At 49.2% G+C, this 24,298-nt stretch overlaps 1 protein-coding gene across 2 annotated transcripts in view; it reads left to right on the forward strand.

Annotated features, from left to right (window-relative positions):
- TOX2 (TOX high mobility group box family member 2) overlaps positions 1–24,298 on the forward strand; it is a 153,935-nt gene that overhangs the window by 86,825 nt on the left and 42,812 nt on the right. For both annotated transcript variants that reach the window (XM_040080068.2, XM_040080067.2), the window contains exon 3: positions 5,469–5,714. In XM_040080068.2, the coding sequence (XP_039936002.1) occupies positions 5,469–5,714 (246 nt within the window). The remainder of the gene's footprint in view (positions 1–5,468; positions 5,715–24,298) is intronic.

A 24,298-nucleotide genomic window follows, 5' to 3' on the forward strand; every position in this document is an offset into this window, starting at 1 on the left:
TCTTTATCCTTCTGGCTGTGGAGAACATTTCTCTGAATCAATGCTTGGCTGCAGCCCCTGGATCCTCACGGGTAATCACACAGAACATGGCTCAGTGGAGAATTGGGGTCACTGGGCACTTGCCATGCTGCCAAGGAGGAGGATGGTTTCCCAGGCTCTTGGTCAAGCCATGTCCAGTGATTAACACCAACATGCAGGGCAGAGATGGTGCTGCCTGGCTGTGGAGTGTTTTGTAAAGGAGGACAGCGCTTCCTCTCCTTCCAGGAGGGGAAGGCAGGAGGAAGCTGAAGGCATCATTTATAGACGTGCTCAGCACTTGTCACTCGCTGCTGAGCCACCTGCACGGGAATCTGTAGCGCCTTTTAGGACATGGCTCAGCCATGCCTTTGGCTGGTCCCTAAGAGCTGTGTGACATTCAGACATCTGCAGGTCCCTGGCCCATCCTCCTCCTTGCTGCAGAGCTGGGAATGCTCCCCCAGGCCCAGGGAGGTTTTTATGGGATGGCTGCTGGGAGCTTGCCAGGGCTTGGCTTGGTTTACAATCCAGGAGGAGGCACAGCACAGGGGCAAAAGGTGAAGCAGCAGCAGCATCAGGGATGTTCTTGAGTCCATGGCAGAGGGTGAGCAGGGTCACTGTGCCCATCAGGCCACAACCCCCAGATGTGCTCTGTGTTTGCAGCAGAGGAGCCACCTGCCATCGACAGATGCTGCTTCCAAAGCTGCTTCCCCCCTGAGAGCCTTCTCCTGCAGGTCCTGGGCATCTGGGATGCCTCCTGTCCATCTCTGTCTCGCTCTCCTGAAGAGTATCAGGGAATACAGCAAGCCTGGGAGATCTCGGCACGTTGTCCCTGTGGTGGGGAGCAGCGTTGGCAGGAGACACTGGGGTGTCTCCAAGACCTGCAGGTGCTTTTGGCAGTGGGGCCTGGCTGGGGCCAGCCCCTGCTCTTGCAAGTTCAGGAGTTCTGCCTTTCCTTTCAAATGATTCTGGATAACGTGTCCCCAGCCCCATGCTGTGAGCAGGGAGGGAGCAGCCAGTTACCTGTTCTGACTCCTCTTGGTCCTGGACATGGCCCGAGTGTCACCTTGCCGGGAACCAGAGCCTTCCTCCCCATTACACACCCCCTTCATCACCTCCCCTCCAGTCCTCTGCCTTCTGACTCTGAATCTGCCATGGGATGGAGATGGTGCAGGGACCCCTGCTCAGAACCCCTGCTTGGATTTCAAGACGGAAAAATGGTTTTAAAATACAATTTTGCTGCTGTTGGAGGTTGGTTCTACCTGCTGTGATGCCATCCTGTGCAAGCCTGGGGCAGAACCAGGTTGATGAGGTGCTGAGGCCCTGGCACAGAGCAGCTGTGGCTGCCCCATCCCTGAAGTGTCCAAGGCCAGGTTGGACACTGGGGCTTGGAGCAGCCTGGGACAGTGGAAGGTGTTCCTGCTCATGGCAGGGGGTTTGGAATGAGATGATCCCTCAGGTCTCTTCCCAGACTATTTTATGATTCTGTGATAACGCCGGGGCCGTGCTGAGGGCAGTTTGATCCTATACAGACCCTATGGCTGGTGCACAGGGATACCTGTGGGGCTGAGGGCAAGGGGGGCACTCAGAGGAGGGGCACTGTCCTCTCTCGAACAGGACCTGGCTCCTCCCTGTGTCTCCACCCCACTGCAGGGCTTCCCTGCTCCGAGCAGCCCCCGGCATCTGCGCGGCAGCACCGGCCGCGAGAGCGTTTGCAAGAAGAGGCTTGTCGTTTCAGCTGATTTCAGTGTTTTAATCTGAAGAGGAATAATGTGTAATCACAACAGCTGTCATTGGTTTGACAGTGGAAAATCCTCGATCCTTTCTTGTGCTCAGGACACGGGCAGCCGTTCAGCAGCACGAGCTGCTCCGCGCTCGGGGGTCCTGGTGCGATGAATGGCTTCAGACCAGCCCGCTAATCTAATTTGTAATGTATCCTTAGAACGTATAATTGGCTGTTTAATTTAATTCAAATTAACATAAGAATAGGAAATATAATCTGCCACAGAGCCCCCATGGTGGTGGAGAGGAGGTGCTGCTGCAGAGAGGTTGAGGTTGAGGTTGAGGGGACAGCTCTGTGCGCACCATGGGCCATCACCCCTTGTGTGGACACGTCAACGTGCGCTGTGTGTGGCAATAAATCACCGCTCTTCCCAGCCTTCTGAGTGTCTGTGTGCCTCGTGTCCTTCCTTATCTCTCTGACCATCTCTTTCAAACCCGCGCAGAGTGAGGGCAGCTTGCTTTGGGGAGCTCGGTAGCGATAGGGTGTGAAAGCTGGCAGGCGCCGACTCTGATTATGTTGATTGGATATTGTCTAATCTGATTTTGATTGTGTACAGCTTTGATTGTAATTTTGATACGTCTGCAAAATGCTGTAGCTATTCGGAAAGCTTTGTGATTTAAACAGGTCTTTTTTTTTTTTTTTTTTTTTTTTTTCTTTCTTTCTTTTCTTTTTTTTTTTCCCCTGGGTTGAATAGAACAGAGGTAGAAACGTGCCTGGGGGTGAGCAGGGCGCTGGGGCTTTGGCACTCTGTATAAAACCATCTCAAAGCCCTTGGGTGAGCTGCTCTGCAGCAACACAGGGGACTCGTAGTTTTGAACAGAGCTTTAGGAAACTTTGAGCAGGTTTTACATAATTTAGTTAAGTACGGCAAAGCCACTTGCTTATATACCTGATACCAAAATAAACCGGTTGGAGGAACAAGTTTTCTGTGTGATGATTTATTTAAATGTCTTTCTGTAAAGCATGGGAAAAAATCCTCTTAAATAACTGGCAAAAAATCAGTGTACCTCGAGGAGCATAGCCCAAATGGAAACCTAGCTACGAGACGTATTAAATGGGATCTCTGTCTGCCTTGAGTACATCCCCTCAGCCCACTGCCTTCCCTGTGCCGTAACAATGACAGACAGAAGCTGACTGGAAAAGGAGCTGGGATTGAATTTGCCCTGAACAGTAACAGTGGGTACAGAGCTGTCATGGCCCAGGCTCTCTGTTGTGTTTCTGTCGTGCTCCTGTTTCCCTGCAGCCAGTGGGAATCTCCCAAACATAAAGGTTTGGGTCAGGTATGCAGAACCTGCTCTTGAATCACAGAATCATCAAATGGGTTGGGTTGGAAGGGACTTTAAGGCTCATTTCATTCCAATTCCCTGCCAGGGATAGGGACACTTCCCACTGTCCCAGGCTGCTCCAAGCCCCAATGTCCAGCCTGGCCTTGGGCACTGCCAGGGATCCAGGGGCAGCCACAGCACCTCTGGGCACCCTGTGCCAGGGCCTGCCCACCCTCACAGGGAAGGATTTCTTTCCAATATCCCATCTAACCCTGCTCTCAGGCAGTGTGAAGCCATTGCCTCTTCTCCTGTCTCTCCAGCTCTTGGAGACCCTTTAGGCACTGACAGGGGCTCTGAGCTCTCCCTGGAGCCTTCTCCAGACTGAAAAACCCCAGCTCTGCCAGCCTGGCTCCAGAGCAGAGGGGCTCCAGCCCTTGGACTACCTTTGTGTCCTCCTCTGGAGCTCCAACAACTCCGTGTCCTTCCCCTGCTGTGACCCCAGAGCTGCAGGCAGCCCTGGCTGTGCTGAGAGGGGAGCAGAGAGGCAGGGTCCCCTCGCTGCCCTGCTGCCCGTGCTGCGGGGTGAGGGTTAGGGTTAAGGTTAGGGCACAGGAGCAGCTCCTTGAACTTGTTGAACCCCGTTAAGTTCCTGTGGCCACACTTCTCCAGCTTGTCCAGGTCACCCTGGGTGACATCCTGTCCTTCTGCTCATTTTGCTCCTTTCTGCAGTGCGGGAGGGAAGGTGAGAGGTGTGGGTTCAGCATAGCAAGGATGAGCCTATTCCTGCCCCAGCTGTGGGGTGAAGCAGGAGTGACACCCCACAGAGCCATGGCTCTCTCTGGCAGTGCCCTTTCACCAATCCACACATCCCTCCTGCTCCCTGCTGCCTCTCCTACTGACTTCTGTACTCCAGTTAATCACAGGCTTTATTTTATTTTATTAAGGACTTTCTCCCCACAGTCTGTGGTGATGAAGAGCACGAAGCCAGGGGTGAGCTCTGGGACAATGGATTATTAAAGCCTACAGTGCTTAACCGGTTTTCTAACATCTGGGGTTTTGCTCTTAAATCAAGTATTAAGTCCAAATCCAACCATGAAACTAGGTGATCTGGGAAATTTAGCTTTAGCATGTGTGTAATACTATAGTTAATCAGAATTTCATATGCTATAATAATATGTGAAACAGTAGATGTTTAGAATAAGCCTCCTCTGCCAGAGACTCATTATATTCTGTGTTGGTAATTAATAATTTTGGACAGATTCACATGTTATGAAGAAATAATGGTTTTGTCTGAAGTGAAAATGATTGCACAGGTGCAACGACATATTTTTATATAAATGGGAATGCTTAGAAATAAACAAGCCATGAGAAAGCACGGGGAGCAGACAGAGTTCCAATATCTCTGCATGTTCGTGGCACCTCGAGGGAGTGTTAGTAGGGAGGTGAGGGAATGCTTTTCCCGATGAAATTTGGGAAGGGATAGAAGGAAGGACAAATCTCCATGTCTGGTGAAGTCACGCTGGCGTTCTTTAAAGCGCTTTTAAAAAGTGATGGCTGTGTTTCCAAATCCCCCTTCCTGGCTGTAGCTCCTGTGCTTGAGTTCTTGAGGATTCTGGGGGAGTTAGGATGAGGGGGAATGGCTTTAACCTGACAGAGGGCAAGGTTAGATTAGATATTAGGGGAAAATACTTCCCTTTGAGGGTGTTGAGGCCCTGGCACAGGGTGCCCAGAGAAGCTGTGGCTGCCCCTGGATCCCTGGCAGTGCCCAAGGCCAGGCTGGATGGGGCTTGGAGCAGCCTGGGATAGTGGAAGGTGTCCCTGCCCATGGCAGGGGTTGGCACTGGATGGCTTTAACATCCCTTGTAACCCAAAGTGTTCCATAAATCTGTGTATTTTGAACCCAAGTAATTGTTATTTCTACATCTCTAATTCTCACAAAACTCTTAAAAATACCAGCTGTAGGTTGAGGGCTGAGCTGGGTGCCCAGAGAGAGACTTTGACCGAGGCAAGGCAGCAGCTGGTCAGGAGGCAGCCGTGCCCTTCCATGGCTGTGGTCCAGGTGTGGAAGTTTCTGCTGAGGTTTTGGGGACTTAGAGACAAGCAGGGATGCAGTGAGGGGCAGGGGAGCAAGGGGATGCCTCAAGTGGCTCCATGGATGGTGCAGTGGTTCCTGATGGATGCCCCAAGTGGCTCCATGGTGTGTTCCTGAAGGATGGTGCAGTGCTGCCACACTCACACCCTGGCTCCTACCTCATTACAACCCGGTGTGCAGGACTGGAGGTGCCTTTTTTATCACAACAAGCCCATTTCCACAGGAATCTGTATTTCTTAGAGAAATAATCATTTTTCTTTGCTGAAGCAGCAGTGCAGTGACACGATGTCAAGATGTCTCTTTCGTGTTCCAGACGTACAACAGTCAGAATGAGAACAACGAGGACTACGAGATCCCTCCCATCACGCCTCCCAACCTCCCTGACCCGTCCCTGCTGCACTTGGTGGACCACGAAGCTGGATACCACTCTCTGTGCCACAGCCTCCCTCCAAACAGCCTGATCCCAGCATATCCCTACCAGAACATGGACCTGCCGGCCATCATGGTCTCCAACATGTTGAGCCAGGACGGGCACCTCCTCTCCAGCCAGCTCCCCACGGTCAGTGCCTTCCCCCGTCTCTTCCTTTCATCCCACCCACTCTGTGTGCCCAGGGAGGAGGTGGCTGAGCAGGGGAGGGTGTTGGTGATGAGCTGTTTGCCGTGAGGGCTGGGATGAGTTGGGGTGCGTTGGCAGAGAGTGCGGTCACCGTGCTCACGGTGGCAGTTTCATGCTTAGTTTGTGTCCTCCTGAGCCTCATTAACCACTCGGGATCAGGGCAAAGGGCTTTTCCCCCCCTCTGTGGAACATTCTCCTGTTGCCTTTTTCCCAGATAATTTTAGTAAGGAGGTGATATAAAAGAGGATCTTTATTTGAAGGCCTTCAGAGGCGGTTATGGAAAGGTGTCCACAAAAGCCCACCCCCTCAGGGATGAGTACATTTTTATAGGTTTTAGGAAATTAGCACAATTGATGAGAAATTCCAGTTAGGAGGAGAAGTGATGAGGCAATTCCCCCCCAGGTCAAGCCCCTTCTCTAGAGTCTCCCTCTTGTTACTGGCTGCACTTTGTCCATGAAATGCATCTCCAAGAGCTGTTCTCAACCTTGGTTCCCAGGAAGAACCAAGACAGCACCGGGGCCTTGTAACCCCCCAGAGCTTGGAGCTCTGCAATTTGTTTTGTCTTTCTGCCTAGGGAAAGGCCATGGAAAATTACTGGGAAAACCAGCTACTAATACAATAGGCTACAGAGCTACGAATAGATGTGCGAAGAATAAATGTATAAAAGACAAAAAGGCAAAACCAAAATGACATCAGCCCCTGAGCCAAGCACAGTGCAGGTGCCCCTGCCCCCATGGCGAGGTGACCAGCCAAAGCCTCTGTGTCCTGTCTCCTCCCCCTGTCACCCCTGTCCCACTGCCAGGGGGGCTGAGGTGGCAGCAGCAGGAGGAGCACGGAGGATGCTCCCTGAAGGGAAAGCTCCGCTATTGATTTCAGGGGAACAGGATCCCTCCCTGCACCCACAAACTCCGGCTGCCTCCCGGCTCACTCCTGGGAAGGGGATACCTTGGGAAGTTTCGAATGACTCGTGCAGGGATAAACAAGGCAGGGATAATGAAGTAAAGTGAAGCTCTGGGAAGAAACTCCAAGGCTAATTAGAGCTCACGATGCTTCTGCAGCAGCAGCGCCGAGGAAAGGTTGTGACTTGATTTTGACAGTGATACTGAATTAATGCTGCTGCCGTTTAATACCGTTTTCCTCCTTAGCAGCTTTAGCCCCGCGGTTGGTTTTTTGACATTGTTTCTCTCTAAGATCATTGATTTTGAGTGACGCTGATATCAAACAGAGTTAATTTTACTTAAAGAGCATGGCTGGGAGCCTGGCCGTGCCTAGCTGGGGGAACGCTTGGTGTTGATTGCTTCAATAGATAAGGGTCTGAAAGGTAGTGATATTTAAATATTTAAATGGGATATTATCTCTTAGTCTAGAGAAAATCCCAAGGCTTTCTGAAGTCCTGATGAGTCTCTGAGTTTCATTGTTAGGGTGTTTAAGAGAAATATCATGTTCTGCCCATCAATATTGAACAGAGGCATATTTCTATGGAATTAAATATTACTTAGGGCTCTGCGTTACCTTTTAGGTTCTTAGGTGATTAAAACATTCATTTCTGAGACAGAAAGAGTCAATTTCAGATGAAATATTTTTCCCTGGTTTAATTTAAAGCACAGCCCCTTTGCCTGACCCCTATTTTCATAACACAATAATTTTATCCCGTGTTGATTGTCTCATTTTTGAGAGGTGATATTGCACTTATAAATCACTTTCTAAAATACCTAAAGAAAAAAAGAAAAGGGGGATTTATTAAGCAGCTTCTCTGTGTCTGAAATAATTTATTTTGGAGTAGTCCTTGGGAAATGTTCTCTTTCTTACTTTATGGTACTGTTTTACAAATGCAGCGCGGTGACGATAAATCAGGTCCAAGCCAGAGAAGATAAGAAGGGGACTTAGTGGGCTGTAAACATAGAATAGAGAGATTAAGATTTGTTTGCCCCTTACCACAAAATTTAAAAAAGTCCAGTGAACCCTGAATTTCCCAGCTGAGAGTGAAGTGAATCTGTTCAGCTTTGGAAACCCTCAGAGCTGTGATCCATCTTCAGAGGTGCCAGCAGCAAAAAGGGAGCAGGGAGGGAGCTGTGCTGCAGTTTTCGGTCAGAATTAGATCGGCCTTACCCTCCTGTCACAGCCTTTTTCCCACTGAGGAGTCACACCTTCTGTCCCTTTTGTTGGGGAGTCAAGTGTCCCTTTCCTGCAGCGCCAGCCCATGATGGCAGCGTTGGTGCCAGAGCACACCTACAGCTCCTGTGAGTGCTCAGGGGAGCAGCCCAGAAGAATCCTGGAGGGAAAGCACAGTTTAAACTCATCTGGTTAATACCTAACAGCACCTTCCAGGGCCTAAGGGGCTCCAGGAGAGCTGCAGAGGGACTGGGGACAAGGGATGGAGGGGCAGGACACAGGGAATGGCTCCCAGTGCCAGAGGGCAGGGATGGATGCGATATTGGGCAGGAATTGTTCCCTGTGAGGGTGGGCAGGCCCTGGCACAGGGTGCCCAGAGCAGCTGTGGCTGCCCCTGGATCCCTGGCAGTGCCCAAGGCCAGGTTGGACATTGGGGCTTGGAGCAGCCTGGGACAGTGGGAGGTGTCCCTGTCCAAGCCAGGAGGTGAAATGAGATTATTTTTTAAGATCCCTTCCAACCCAAACCATTCTGAGGCTTGTTTGCCAACACTCCCAGAAGGAGAGGGATTATTTCACCCAGGTAGCGATGGGAGGCCAGTCTGGGAGTGAGCCTTGCCTGCACTGGGCTCTGAGGAGGTGGCTCAGCGTGCAGAGGTTTTGGGTTTGTTCCAGAACCAGCGCTGCTCATGCAAATGCTGGAACTGGAGCCTCTCTCCTCCCTGCTGCTCTTTGCTGTAGCTCACACAGGTTTTTGCATACACAGCTATTTCCTGCCTTGGTTGCTATGTCTGTGTGTTTGAATACAATGAGAAACAACAAGCAATTCATGGTAAAATGTTTAGACATTGGGCAGACTTTTGCTCTAAAAATGTAACTTGAGCCTTGGGGTTTTTTTAAGTCAAAGAGAAAAAAGAATGAACAAATCTCTAACAGCTGATAAGATGTGAGCCAGGACTCACTGAGAGCCATAGGATTGGTATTATTTCCTGAGAGCTCGGAAGTGAATAAACAAAATCCAGCTGCAGGTTGCTGTCCCCTGTGTGCGTCTCTTGTCCTGGGATGTCCTGGCATTACCCTCGGACTGCATGAAACCTCCCAGTGCCTCTCAAGGGACACCCCATTGTGCAGGTGATCAGCTCAGAGGGAGTTTAAACAGCACAGAAATTCCCATGGCAGGACGGGAGCTGGGGAGTGAAGTGGATTTGCTGTGTGCCAGCCCCTGCTGCTGGCTCCAGCTCACCCACGGGCTGTGGGATGGAGACCCTCGTGAGGGCAAGGCAGCTGTGCCCTGCCCAAATCCAGCATCACTTCTCTTCCCTCATCCCCTCAGCAGCCCCATCCAATGAACCCTCCACACCACCACTCTCACACCTGGATCTGGGCCAGCTCCACCTTTCCACATCGTGGCTCTTCACTGCTCTTTCTGTCACTTCATCTCCCCATTTTTCCCCCTCACCCACGAGTTTTTAGAAGTTAAGGGAGTTTTCAATCCCTGAGTGGGGTGCAGGGAGCTGCAGAGCAGGGAAGCAGGGATGGCTGGACTAGAGTAGGCAAAGGGATGGCACAGGATGTGATGTGTGAAGAACTGCTGGAAGGGGTGTGGGAGGGCTGGGGAGGAGGCAGAGCTGGCTCCTTTTGGGAAGGTTTGATACTTTTTGTGTTGATGACATGAAACAGAAAATTCTTACTGCGGTGGATTTTTCTTTTCTAGTGCTGTCTCTTTTCCTATGGGAAAAAAAGGAAGGGAAGAGAAAGGAAAGAGGAGGAATGGAGGAGGGAAAGAAAATAGGAGAGATGTGACTGTCACTGAGAAATGGGAGTAATTAGGGAAAAGTAATCAAAGAGGAAAAAAACATGTTTTCTTTGGGAAGAGAATAACTTTGCTCACTCTGAACATCCCAGCAGCAGCTCAGCCTTCCAGGGATCCACAGGGAGTCCTGCTGGGCTGGGATCTCGCTGGGGCTGGGATCTGGGGATGTGGGGAAAGCAGGGGAGGGGGCAGAGATGTGCTGTGGATCAGTGGGGGGGTGGGTGCCTGCTGGGTTAAGGAGCTGCTGGGAATAAATGAGATTTCAGAGTGGATTTGGCAGAACATTTCTGACAGAAACAAAGGGCGATCAAGGTCAGAGCCCAGGAATCGCCAACACAGATTTCCATAAATATTGGACAGCAGCCAGGAGGGCTGGGGGTGCCTCTGCCTATCAGGTGGGACAGTGTTGAGGTGAGGGGAGCCAGGAGCCCCTGACTGGGGGGACAGCACTGCCCAGACCCGTCCAGCACTGCTCCAGGATCCCAGAACTGTGCTCCCCCCAAGCCTGGTCACAGGATGCATCTACACCCTCCAAAAAAGCAGCCACCCTGCTTCCTCCTGCTCTGCCATGGCCAGGGGCAGTGAGGGCACAGCCATGCATTTCTGCGTGTGGGAAGCATCCTTTTGGGCATGTGGCTGCTCCTGTGAGCCAACATGAGCTTTGTAGCTGTGCAGAGCTGGTTGGAGAGACTGACACCTCTCCCTGTGTCTGCAGCTCCCCATTGCTTCCCATGATGAGAGATCTTCGAGACTCCTCTAAAGGCACTAACATTTCCTTCAGCCCATTGAGGTGACTTTTTTATGCTCACAGCAAGCTGGGGCAAGGGCAGAAAGGCTTCAGCCACAACCTGAAAGGTTTTGTTTCAGTTTATTGGGTTAAACAGAATTATTTGAAAAATATTTCAAATCCTCCGAGGCAAAAAGAACATCCACGGTGTAAAATGTCACATCTCCAGTGAGCTGTGGAACCCGTTTAGGTAGAGGTGAGAGAGTAAAATGGAAGAAAGGTGAAATTCCACCCTGAAATTCCAGAAGTTTTCAGCTGACTTTGAATAGCTGCTTCCCAACACAACGGGGCCTTGGTGTGGAGCAGAGAGGAGAGCAGTAAAACAAACCAGCAGCAGCCCAGCTGTCTGTGAGCCACGTGAGGAATGGAAAGGAAAAGCAGCCCTTTCCCAGAGCTGGGATGTGCATTGCTGGGATGCTGAAGGGCTCCAAGGACAAGCTCGGCGCTCCCCAGGCCTCGGGTGAGGGTGTCCTGCAGGAAGATTGCAAGGCCAGAACGCGGATTGCTCCAAACGCCATCCAACCTGGCCTGGGACACTTCCAGGAGTGGGGCAGCCACAGCTGTCCATGGCAGGTTTTACCACCCTCACTGTAAAAAACTTGTTATGTCAATTAAATATGTCACAAAAGCTGAGTAAGCTGTGCCAGTCTTTCCTCCAGGAAGAGCAGTTTACATGCTGTGGGCAAATACTTCCAATGCTTCAATATTTCAATAGTTTTGAATCCCTGCCTGTTAAAATAAGTTATTTTAAATAATCGATATCCCAGTGCAGTGTACAGGCAGCGTTGCCCTTCAAAGCAAGTTCATGCTCTTCAGAAGAGCCTTTATAAATAAACAAACCAACAAGAGCATTGCTTGGGTCACCAGCAGCAAAAAGTTCCCTGAGTTTCCCTTGCTTCAGTGCTGGATAAGTTTTCACTGGCAATTTTGTGTTGTGAATTTTAAGGTTTTGACTAATTCGGCTTTCTGCTTATTAATGGTTCAGTATTTAAAAACTAAACTCCCAAACATGAGGTGGAAAATAGTAATAACACAACCCTACATGAAGGGTTCTTTGTATTAAGCAGAGCCCTGTTTGCAATTCCCTGCTAGTGTTTTTCTCAGAGGCAATAAATGAAAGAAATATGTCTTTTTAAATTTTATAAAACTCAGAAAAATGGTTTTAAACAGCTTTTCTTCACCTTCTATAATTATTTATTTTCAAACAGTCCTTCAGGGTAATGTTCCGTTTTCTTATTTCACACTCCTTTTTCTCATAAATGAACCATCACTTCAATAAATCATTATGAAAACAGAGACTAACACAAACCCTGAAAGGTTGAAAGATTTATGTAACACATTTATGTTTTCCATTTTCTCATTCTGGTACTCCACTGCTAAAGCTAAGCTAATAAAAGCTGCTATTAATATTTCTTGTTGCCTGGCAACCACAGAGAGGGAGTAATAGCTTTAGCTAGAAAAATAGATGACCGATAAGGAAAAATTCAATTCTTTTATTATCTCAAGGGAAAATGGGCTTTTACTGGAACATTATGATGTACGAGTGTGAAGTTGAATACAAAGGATATTTTTTCAGTTGTTTTTCTATTTTTAATGAACATTATTTTACCTTCACAAACTCGTTTAAAGGCATTTGCCCCACCTACTTGCGAGCTTAATTTAGCAACACCCGCACACGCTGCTGGCTTTAAGTATCTGTTGGCATTTTCACTTGGAAGCCCCTTCCCTTCACGCCTCCCCCCGAGCTGGAGGGCTTGGTCATAAAACTTCGCTCCAGGTCGGAACCTGGGAGACAAGATCGCCAATCAAAGAGTAAATTGCTCTCGTGTGTGTTCAAAACTCGCTTTCTCAGAGGAAGGGGCTTGCGTGGAGAGGTGTTTTCTGAAGTTTTAGGTGTCGTGGCTGGGCTGTCTGTGCTCAGGGAGAGCGGGAGCCACTGCTGGTGCGTGCAGGGCTGCTGCCTGTGGGCAGGATGTGCGAGGATCCCTCGGGGAATACCAAGGCTGGGGATGAACAGATCAAAAACAGCCCCGGGAGAAGGACTTGGGGGTGCTGGTGGGTGAGAGCTGGACATGTGTGTGTGCTCAGAGACACCCCAAGCCCTGGGCTGAGCCCCCAGTGTGAGCAGCAGGGGATGGGGGATTCTGCCCCTCTGCCCTGCTCAGGTGAGACCTCACCTGCAGAGCTGCCCCAGCCCAGGGGCCCAGCACAGGATGGACCTGGAGCTGCTGGAGAGAGTCCAGAAAAAGCCATGGAGATGCTCCTGGACTGGAGCCCCTCTGCTCTGCAGCCAGGCTGGGAGTGCTCACCTGGGGAAGGGAAGGATCCAGCAAGACCTCCGAGCCCCGTCCAGGGCCTAAAGGGCCCCATAAGAAAGATGGGGACAAACTTTTTGTCAAGGCTTGTAGCAATATGACAAATGGGAAAGGTTTCAAACTGAGAGCTGGTTTAAATTAGATATAAGTGAGACTTTTTTTATAGTGAGGGTGGTGAGGCCCTGGCACAGGGTGCCCAGAGAAGCTGTGGCTGATCCCTGGCAGTGTCCAAGGCCAGGCTGGGCAGGGCTTGGAGCAGCCTGGGATAGTGGAAGGTGTCCCTGCCCATGGACTAGATGACCTTTAAAGGTCCATTCCAACCCAAACAATTCTACAGTTCTATGAATACCAGTCCTGTTCTGTGGAAGAGGTCCTCCCTGAATTTCCCAGTCATCCTGGACACCAGCAGAATCTCCCTGTGGAGCAGCAGCCCCTCTTCTCACATGGCTGAGGCAGCTCCTGCACGGTCAGGCACCAAGCACTGCTGTGAGAGAACTGGGGTGGTGTGGGTCACCCTCAGGACCCAGCTCTGCGAGCGCTCAGAGAACGGCAGAGCTTGTGAGGACTGGGATGTGCATGAGAGCACTGAACCTGAGGAACCTGGGTGGTTGTGATACTGGTCTTTGGGTTCACCCATGGGTATCCCATTTCTGAGATGTGAGTAACTAGGGTGTCATGATACACTTTTCACACAAGTGAACTGTTGTGACAGCTGAGAAGCAAAGCAGATGTGAGCTTTGCTTGGTAATGAAAGAATTCCTCCCTGAACAAGGGAAAGGAAGAAGACAAGGTGTCGCTTGAACAGGCAGAAGGTCACTGTCACCTGCCAGGGTGGCAATCTCCCTTGGGAATCTGCCTTTTTTTCCTGAAAATCCCTTATAGCCACCTCCCTGCAGGAGAATTCCTCCTCAGCTGGAGATCCCTTCCAACCCAAACCATGCCAGGAGTCTGTGTCCCAGAGCAAGGGGATGCAGGAGAGCCTTCAGATGTGCTCTTGCCCTCAGCACCACCTCGTACCTGCAGGAAGGGCGCTGCACAGTGAACCAGCGTGGGGGTGTATGTGTGTGTCTGGCTGCAGAGCTGTCGCTGCTGCAGGCGCCTCTTTGGGGTTTAGGCCCTTATCTCTTGGCCAGAAGCCAGCAGACCCCATCCCAAGGTTTACCTGCTGCTCTCAATGAACCAGCATCGCTTCTTCACGCTTTGCATTCCCCCTTTTAACTATTCCATGAAAATCCATCCTCCTAACTTTCCGTTCCTGTCCTTGAGCTGGTCCCTGTCCCTCCCTGATAAGCCAGTACCCTCGGGACAGCCCCAGCAGGGAAAGTCTCCTTCTCAGCCGGACAATCCGTGGGGAGGGCACGGGCAGATCCCGAGTGAGACAGTCCCTCTTGTCCGTGCCTCAGCTGCCATTAAGCGCTGGTGACACAATTTGCTTTGCTTTCACAGCACTTTCAGACAGCCCCGGCCGCGCTTAAGCCTGCGCTTTAGCAAGCTCGTGCGGAGCTGTAGCGGTTTGCGTAAGGCCGGGGAGGAGGAGGAGGCCCGCCATGAGCAGCGCGTGTGTATCAGCGGTGTAATTAAAATATCAATTACGCCGTGCTGACAGAGCGCCAAAGAACTGCCTCTCGTGTGTGCACTAAACTTAATCACTCCAAAGTCTCCTCACAAGACCTGACGCAGTCGCGGTGCCAAGCACAACACGAGCCCGGCGCTCGCTAAAGCGCGGCCCAGATATTGCTTTGTGAAATGGTGCCGCGCTCCAGAGCTGGGATCATGTTCTGGAAATTATCTTTTAATGTACAATTTGTATTGCTGAGAAATGTCACTTACTTTGCAGAACGTCTCGCCGGCATAAAACCTGAGATTTATTCCTGTCATTTTTTTGTCTCCTCTGCCATGTTGATAATAAGAAGTCTGCTTTATGTGCGTAATGCCTGTGTCAGTTTTGAAATTCGGGGTTTCATAAAAGACAGTGGTATAAATAAAACATGATATAAATTAAAAATATAGTGGAAAATAAAACCTCTGAATTACGGGAGCAGATGAGATGGATGCATCATGAAGGAGGTTTTCAGAACAATATCAAATAACTCCAGTAAATATGTTCAAGGAACGGGATGGATCTTTTTTAAGACCTGATTCTGATCTCAGATGTGTTTGTCTCTAGTGCACAGACATGCAGGTGGATGCCTGTTCTTAGCCCAGTTTTAACCCTTGAAATTTTTTTCTCCTTCTTAGCAAAAAATCCCACTTCAGCAATTTTCCTGGGTGAAGTTAAAAATCCATTTTGCCCCCATCAAAATATCCTGCAAATGGGAACATGCAACATGCTTTACAAAATGAACTAGAGATTTGGAAGAGAGTTTCTCTGGAGTCTGGGATGTGGCTTTGGGGAAAGAGTCCTAGCATGGACAATTCCCCATTTCCTGGTGGAGATTTGTCAACTCAGCCCCAGGAGCTGGGGTTGGTCCTGGATGAGCTTTTCCCCAGCTGCCTGGGCTCTGGTGTACTGTGGGACCATCTCTGTCATCTTCTTCCTCCCTATCATGATTTGTAAAAACACAGGAAATTATGTCAAAAGCAGGCATGAGGAAAGATTAAAAAACTGAATAGCTATATAATGGTCAGAAAGTGTTGGGATTACCCTTGTTCATGCTGACTAATCTGGGGTGTTATAAAACGTCTTGCCTTTAGTTGCAGCATGAGATAAATAACGCCAGATCATCTCTGCCTAAAGATTGGTTGTCTTTGATGCAACAGTTTTTGGTGTGTTTGAACCTGAGGGATCCCAATCCCTTTGGGAACAGTGGGTAAAGCAAACAATGATGTGTTTCCAGGGTCTCTCTGCTTACCAGGACATGGGTTTCAGCAGCAGCCAGGGTTCTGTGTATGTGCCAGAACTGCACAAGGCTCGTGTGAGAGCTGCAGGCAGGATCTTCCTCCCTCCTTGAAGTGTTGGATGGGGCTTGGAACAACCTGGTCTAGTGGAACTAGAGAGAGTGGAACTAGATGGGCTTTAAGGTCCTTTCCAACCCAAACCATTCTGTGATTCCTTTGCCTCTTGCTGAATGCACTCAGCCCTCTCTCAGCTGATTAACCAGAAGCTGCTTCTCCCTCCCTAAAATGCTGCCTTTGTTCCTTATTTTGTACATGTGAGCCAACGGGACAGGTCATCCGAGGACTTGTTTTTGTTTAGGTCACACACAGGAAAACAGAGGCATTTCCAGGCAGGAATAATCCCCAAGGCACGTGTCTCTGCACCTTCTCCTGCATCCCATTCCTGCTCTCTGACTGTGCCAACAAAGCTGAGCTTTCATTGCCACCTCTGGACTGACGGCAGGGGCCTAATGTGAGGAAGGTGGTTTTGCCAAGGAGATGGAGCTCCCTGCATCCTCCTGGAGCTTGCACCATCTGCCCACCTTGTTTGCTGTCCTTTCTACCCCATGCTTTTCCCCTCTTTTCTCATTTCCATGGGAATAATGAGATGTGGTGGCTGTGGGCCCATGCCAATGCAAAGATCCTCCAAAAGACAAGTGAAGGGTTTTGATTTGCATCGTGACCTCTGCCACACCATCAAGTGTTCATGTTCCCATGTGTGCTCACACCCCACGTCATAATGTGACATGAAGTCTTCTTTGAAGTGCATCAGGCAGCTGTAAGTAGAACAATTTTTTGCCACTTTTTAACCAGCATCACCTCCGATACAAGAAAAACCAAAGTAGCGTGTCTGGCAACCCTTCGCCATCCATCTTGTGCATTTTGATCAATGTTGCAGCCCATCTTTAATTGCCCTTATCCCTTAGATCAATCATATTTATCTCGTAGCTGTCACTGCCTCCCCTTTGCATGTTACCAGGGTGCATTACGCTGCTCCAGCAATTACTCACTGCCCCGGACAAGGAGGGGCTGTGCAACTTTGAGGTTCATTCCCAATCACGCACGTGCTTTGCTTTCCATCACTTTTCCAGAAGTTTCAGCCCCAAATGGCCTTGCAGTGACTGGTGTTGGTTCCGTTCCCATCCTGCCCCGGGCAGGAGAGCACAAAAGGATGGAAATTTCCACGGCTTTTGTTTCAGCTGTAGAAGTTATGATGACTGTTCACTGCTGTAGGTGTGTGCACGTTGAGTGGGTCTCTTTGTATTATTTCAATGGAAGCCGTTTTTAGAGGCAAATAACAGAAAGTGCTTACAATAAAAATAATGGGCTGTAACAGGCCTTGTTATGCAATGAGGAGATCAAAGAGCCACATCATCCACTCGGCTGAGTGACGGAGTGACAGGAGGAATGGTCCCTAATTGGTAGGTAAGATTTCCTCAGCTGGTAAATAGAAACGGTAATCCCAGCCCTTCCAGAGGAGTTTTCCCCTGCCCGTGGCCTCAGTGGGGTTTGCTGTGAGTGTGAGTGATGATACAGAGCAAGGGAGAACACAAACAGCAATCCTGAGGCAGGTTTCCCTTTCTTCAACAAACACTCCCAATCTCTACCTGCCTTTTGGGTGTGAATCTGGGAAGGTCCAGCTGCCAAATTCAGACCCCACCGCAAAAGACTGAAAGCTCTGAATGTGGGAAGCACACCTTGGGAAAAGCTCCGGCAGCCCCTGCTGCTGAGTGGTACAGGCTGAACCACTTCACATCCCCATAGCCCTGAGAAATCAAAGTTACCATTTAAATGAAGAGTGCTACTTGAGTCCTGCCTCTGTGAAGAGGTGTGGGATGCAATGTCAAGAGAAATTATAATGATTGCTACAGATGCAGCTTGTCACAGAAAGAGAGAAATGTTTCTGCATCTGATGCATGGCAGCGAGCCAGTCGGTAATGTTATACGTCCGAGTGTTCCACTCAGGCTCTGCTGGCTGGAAAGCATTCCTTAAAGCTCTGCCTGGCTGCTCCATTTGTCTGCAGAACCCCATTAGGACCCTTCCATTTACACCGTGGAAGTTGTTTGGTCCCTGTGAGCAGGGAGCCGGCTCTTGCTGCCTTCCCTCACCGTCCACGGGAACTGCCGGCCTTGTGCTCATCGCTTACCCCTGCTGTGGGGACATTCCTCATCAGGGAGCCAGGTGTCCTGGGACCTGCAGCAGGCAGCTGTGCGATGCCAGGGTGCCGCTGCAGGGAGTGGGATCTGCTCCCTTTCCCCAGGGCTGGCCCCAATGTCTCTTTGTCCGAAGCCTGGGTATGGATTTGGAGTTAAGGAGACCAAAGGTGGGGATGCGGTGGCCAGCATGGGCAGTCCTGTCCCACCAGGGCTGTGTTGGGCATGCTTCCCCCCATGGATACCTGTCTGGTCCCTGTGGGAATGGGCAGCAGGGCAAGTGAAGCTGATGGAAACAGAAGTGGCAAACTGGAAGAGGAACATTCCTTCTCCTTGTGCTCCTCCTGAGGCAGAGGTGGATGAAATCAGGGAACTTTGAGGTGTTGCCACAGAAAAAGGGACGAGCAAAGTGTCAGGGAGTGGCTGTCTTGAACCAGGACGTTTTCTGTAGAGGAGGAGTGGGTTTTGCCAATCTCTTCCATTCTTGATATTATATGCAAACACTAGAAAAATCAGTGATTAAAGACTCATGCACCGCATGATTTGGGGGGGGGTTCTCAAGGTTTTTCATTACCCTGGATGCTCTGTTGTTTATGCTTTTGTATTAATGATGCTGAATGTAGGCAGTGAGGGATAAAACTAGAGGGTGACACAAAGAAATTGTACATATTCGGAACAGGAGAAAGGCAATTCATAGAGATGTAAGCATAAGAGGGAAATGGACTGCAAGATTGCGAAGGCAGTTTGTTCAGCATTGATAAATGTGGAATTAATGCAGGTTGAGGAGAAAAATATTCACTATTCATAAAGCTTGCAGTGCTCTGGATTGAGTGCCAGAAAGCACCTCAGAGAACCTTGTGCATGGATAAGAGGTTAGAGAACAGGAAAAACTCATGGAGAGGGGTGGTTTGGAGAGTTTTACACTCTGTGCTCTATTGGTCATCCCATCTCAGGAGGGAGGAAAAAAGGGGGCTCAAAGAATAGAAACAGAAATTATTATGGGTATGGAAAGATCCTCTGTGATGGCAGATGCTCAGTTTAAGAGGGAAGCAAACAAAATAATTGAAAGTATAAAAAGTGCATGGAATACACAAGTGAGAGCAGCTATGCCAGGAAACCTCATGGGAATTGAGATTTGGAATTTCAGAACAATGAAAGGGAATACTTTTGTCCACACAGGCAAGGATAAACTGTGACTTGCTGAGAGTGAGGCTGAAAATGAAAATGCCAAAAATATGTTTTTAAAATGTTTATGGATCTACCAAAAACATGGGGAGTTGCTGTAGTAGATGTTCAAATGGGTGTTGGTGGAGAGGTGGAGGTAGCTGTTACATGTAGTAAATCCAGAGCTGATTTGTGGCTGGAGTTGATCTGAAGCTGGGAGCACCAGAATCTCACCTGAATTGTGTCTCATTCCAGGGAAGGTCTGGTGGAATGGGACCATCTCTGCTTTGGGCTCCTGGGAGCACTTTACATATACTAGTTTTGCCACAGAATATTGTCAAAAATCAATGACTGAATCAACTCTGGCTCCACTGCTGCACAGAAATGCAAGCAATGTGTCATTTCCCTATGCATCCAGACCCTGGATCCTCTTTTCCTTGACAGGGTAGGGATGGAGATTTGGGCACATTCCCAAATTAAACTTCAAAATATTAATACCTCCTTATTACTCAAAACATTTTTAATATATCTCATCAACATCACCTTGTCTAACATAGAGAGAAGGCTTCTCCCAGACCTTTTTTCCAATTCTTACTGCTGCCAAGCCCTTGGGACAGAGCAGCCTTCCCAAACCACCTCTTTGAAGGTGTACTTTCCACATGGGCCTGGCTTGCACGTGCAGGACTGGCCTCTGGAAGAGCCCTGCTCTAGTTGTTAGCGCAGGTTTTGTGCTCTTGGTGCAAAACATCCATCTGCCAGTGCCAACCCACCTGCTCCACCACGGAGGGTTTCTGTCCAGTGCTGGAGACAATCCTGCACACAGCTCCAAGCTTCATGCTGGTTGGGCTTTTGTGTGGCACCTTTCCAGTTCTAAATCAGTTCTCTGTGTCTGTCCTGGAGATCCTCGAATGCTTTCAGCCTGTGTTTTTTAGCAGCAGTTCTACAGACTGTTGGCCATCTGGTTGACATTAATCTGGGCGAGGAGGAGGCACGTTTACCTGCAGGAAAATAACTTCCCTTGCAAAACGAGTCCCAGCTTTCATGTTCCTGTTGAGCTGAGCCAAGAGCAGCCAGTTCTGGTGAGAGATGAAGATGGGATGGCTGGAACACAGTCCCTGCCCAGCTGTCCCGCACACAACCCGGAGCTGGGATCAGTAACTGGAGTTGAGCTTTCACTTGGATTTCCATGTCTTGGCACCTCGATGAGTGGAAGGTTCCTGCCCCTCACCCCACATGGTGAGGCAGGGGCAGGTCACTGCTCAGCCTCCACAGCCAGCTGAGGTCAGCTTGGTTGGTAGCGTTGGCTGATTCTCTTTTGAGAAATCCATTCCTTTTTAAGCTCCTGTCTCATGGTGGCACAGGGTGGGATTCTTGGGGTTGTCTGTGCAGTGCCAGGACTTGGGCTGCAGTGATCCCTGTGGCTCCCTTCCAGCTCAGGATATTCTGTGACAGGATTTTGGCTACCACAGCCTCACCCTTACAACTGCCCCATAAGAAAATACATTTTGGGGTTGTTTTCCCTCTAACAGAGCTGAGGGTACAGTTAGGCCCCTGTGAGGGATGTGGGAGGTGAAAGTTCCAAATAAAACACATGGTGGAGATCAGAGCTTCTGGGGACATTGAGCAACTATTTGCTGGTGACAGAACTGTCTTCATGGCCCAAGAAGTTACTCCAGGGCTCTCCTCGGGTGTCTTAGATCTGTGAGTGAAGAAGAAGGTTAATTTTAAGGCCTCCACACCACAGGCTGAAGGATAGAAAGATCTGGACTTATGGGTCCTTCTATTGCCTCCATTCCATGAGCTCACTAAAAGGACCCAACATTTCTTGCTCAGTTTTGTCCTCCTCAGGGGGTTCATTTCTTCTTCATCATTTGCCTGTTCTATGAGAATTTCAGCCCCCTCATGGAAGTCAGAAGATGCTCTACAGCATTTACAGGGAATCTAAGAATTGTCCTAAGAATTAAACCCAAACAGCAGAGACCAAGACAGAAAAAAAAAAAAAAAAAGGGGGGGTTAAATCCTTCCACCAAAGCAAATACTGAATTGGTGGAGTCCTGGTTGTACCAGGAATCCCTACAACCTATTCCAAGAACATCACAAGGCGGATTAGACATCCCTGTCCCTCCTGGGGTATGGCTGATTTTGAAAGTCCTCCTTTTATAATGGAGCATATGTAGCTCCGCCGTGGCCATGCTGGTTTGCAAGGCAGAAACACAATTCCTGGAGAGCTGGAAGCCCAAGTTCAGCACGGAGTATTCTGCCCTGGTGAGGAGTCTGTATTGATGCCAAGTGGAAGAGCGTTTCCACTGCTGATTCCCGGGATGTGTGTGTGCCTAAGCAGCACGAGGTGAACATTTCCCCTGCTCACCCCATGGCTCCTCGTTTCACAGTCAAGATCTGTAACATTAAGCTGCTTATGGATGGGCTCCCGTGTGGAATTCTGCCGGCTAGTCCAGCAAGTGGGACTTCTTTTAAACTTGGTTTTTCTCTGGCTTCTCACGGTCGCAAAGCATGGACGAAATGTGAGCCGATAGAGCCTCCCTGATGTGTATTTCCAAGGAACTTGATGGAAAAGGGCCTGGATCTGCTAGGATAACATAAAGCTGTGCTCCCGAGCTCTTTGCACGCACAAGGGCTGGCCTGTGTGTGCCTGTCTGTACATGTGGCTGTTGTGCACTGATTTCTGGTCTGCACAAGAGAACCGTGCTCTGTGCCAATCCTGCCTTTTGATTTTATGCTTTGCATCTTACGCCTCAAAAATCCAGGACTAAATTGAGGCCCCTTTTACAATTTGGATTTCCTGATCCATAATGGTTGATGGGAGCTGGAATTCTCCTGAGTGACAGTTTGCTTCATTCCCTTTTGCTTTGCTTTCTCACTGAAGTAGAAAAGTCATATACAGTACAATGACTTCAGTACAGTCAGCAGCAATTCAGCCATGCTGATTTATTTGAGCCATTCACCGAGAAGTTCCTGCCCTGCTCTGGAAGTTCTGGTGCCTGTGAATTTCATGTTGATTTTTAGTGTTGCCCGTGAGTGGTCAACCAGATTTTTTTGCTGTTGTGTTTGCTGGGTGATGCTGAACTCAGTTATCCAGCTGTGCTTGGAGGATGCATAGGTGGAAGTGGATCTGCCTGGAGATTACTGCCATTTGGGAGTGGGGTTCTTGCAGTGATTTTAAATCATGTTCCATTGTATTTACATTCCTGCAGTGCTTTTGTTGTTGTTGCCACCCGATCACTATAAATACGTGTGGGGAAACAGCCAGCAAGATTTTTAGCACCCAATCAATCACTTGGCACGCTCAGATGCCGTGTACACCATGAATAATAATTACTGGCCCTCAGTTATAGCTCACATTGAAGGTTCACCGGGGACAAATTAGAGGAATAACTGTAATTATGGCTGTAGTAAGATGGCTTCTTTGTAGTCCATCATCTACAGTAATTTAAAATCGTGGATGATTAGAATCAATACATATTGCAACCAGACCTTAGGAGCTTGATTCTCCCTCGCACAGACATGTCAGTCTTGTCAAAGCTGGGAGCCAAAGTTACAGGACACAGCATCAGCTCAGGGAAGGTTGGACTTACTCTTTCCTTTAAGAAACCTCTTCCTAGTTCACCTCTTCTCTGTGTTTGTCACTGAATGCAAGTATTTCATATATAATCATATAATCCTTTACATTGGAAAAGCCCTCTAAGATCATCAAGTCCTATCACTAACCTGACACTGCCATGCCCACCACTAACCCATGTCCCAAAGCGCCTCATCCTTATGGTTTTTGAACACTTCCAGGCATAGCGATTCCAGCATTTCCCTGGGCAGCTTGTTCTGATGCTTGACCTCCTTTTCAGTGAAGAAATTCTTCCTGCTGTCCAACCTGCACCTCCCCTAGAGCTTGAGGATGTTTCTTCACCATGGGGAAACTGAGGCCACCGGGTCACTGTGCATTGAGGTGACTTCTTCAGTGCCAAAACAAGGAACACAGAGGAAAGGAGAAAGATGGAAATTGGGCCAGAGGCACTGAGTACAGACAGGGCTTATCTTGAGTTATGAAAAGTCTCTAGGAGACAGCAGCTTACAGAGTCCTTAGGAAAAAAAATCTCACTGAAGAACCAGGGCTTTCAGGCAAAGTCAAGAATAAGATTCCCAAGTGGAGGGCAGTGTCAGTGCTTACTGTAAACTATAAAAATACTAAGTACTGAGCCTGGGTACTTTGTTAGAAACATTCCAAAGGTGTAAATAATTAATAGGCCAACTTTGTGGAGTGATACCCGGGGTGGGCCTGAATGAGTCCCCCAGGTTTCTCTCACAGTAAGAAGCTCTCCTGGAGTGTGATTCATTGAACTGTCTGAAATACCTTCCCTGGCATGAAGCAAATGTTTCTGCAGGGATTCGAGGAGGACCAGACCCCCAGCTCAGGCACATTTTGGGTATCTGTGTTTGCACACATGGTAATTTTTCCAGGAAGAGTTTCATGTCAGAAGTGAAGGTTAGTAAAAAATTCACATCCTGCCTTCACAACACACTGAAGAGATGTGAGTAAACATGAACATGGCAAGGAACAAACAGGTGGAGCTGGGATGAAATCCTGGTCCTCAGAGGGCAAGGCAGTGGTGGGGTGGGATGAGCGGGGGTTGAGGTGCAGGAGGGAAGGGGCTGAAGGTTCAGAAGATAGGTGTGATTGGCAACCTCTTCACCTGATATACAAAAAAGGAACTTCACAGAATTGTGGAAAATCCGGACAATGTTTGCCAGCTTCCAGTCAGCTGGCACGTCTCTGGATTCCCAAGACTGCTCAAAAATCATTGAGAGCGGTTTTGTGACGACATCAGCAGCAATTTGAGGATTCTCCCACGAATTTCAGCAGGCCCATGGATTTGTAGAGATCAAGCTGGAGCAGGCCATGCCGCACAATTCCAGATCAACTGGGAGTTGATCACTCTCACAGTCCGGATCCTCCAGCTCCAGACACTGAGACCCCCTTGGTCCATCATCTGTGTTGAAGACAGAAGCAAAGAATACATTAAACACCTCTGCCTTGTCCATGTCCCTGCTTGTGAGGGGACATCATCATCCCCACTGTGGAATCCACTGGTGTTATTTCTACACTGCCTTTTGCCATTAATATATTTGAAAACTCTTGGCAGCATTCCTGCTGGTGTCACACAAGGGAGCATTCCTTGGTGCAGCATCCCTTGCAGCATCAACTGCAAAGGCAAAGCAGCAGGACACAATCCTGGGGTTGTGCAGCAGGGGAGGTTTCCCGTCTTCCCCTCGTGTTCCTGAAGGGTTGGGACACCAA

Source organism: Hirundo rustica, chromosome 16 (assembly GCF_015227805.2).
Source record: "Hirundo rustica isolate bHirRus1 chromosome 16, bHirRus1.pri.v3, whole genome shotgun sequence".
Classification (NCBI taxonomy): Eukaryota; Metazoa; Chordata; class Aves; order Passeriformes; family Hirundinidae; genus Hirundo; species Hirundo rustica.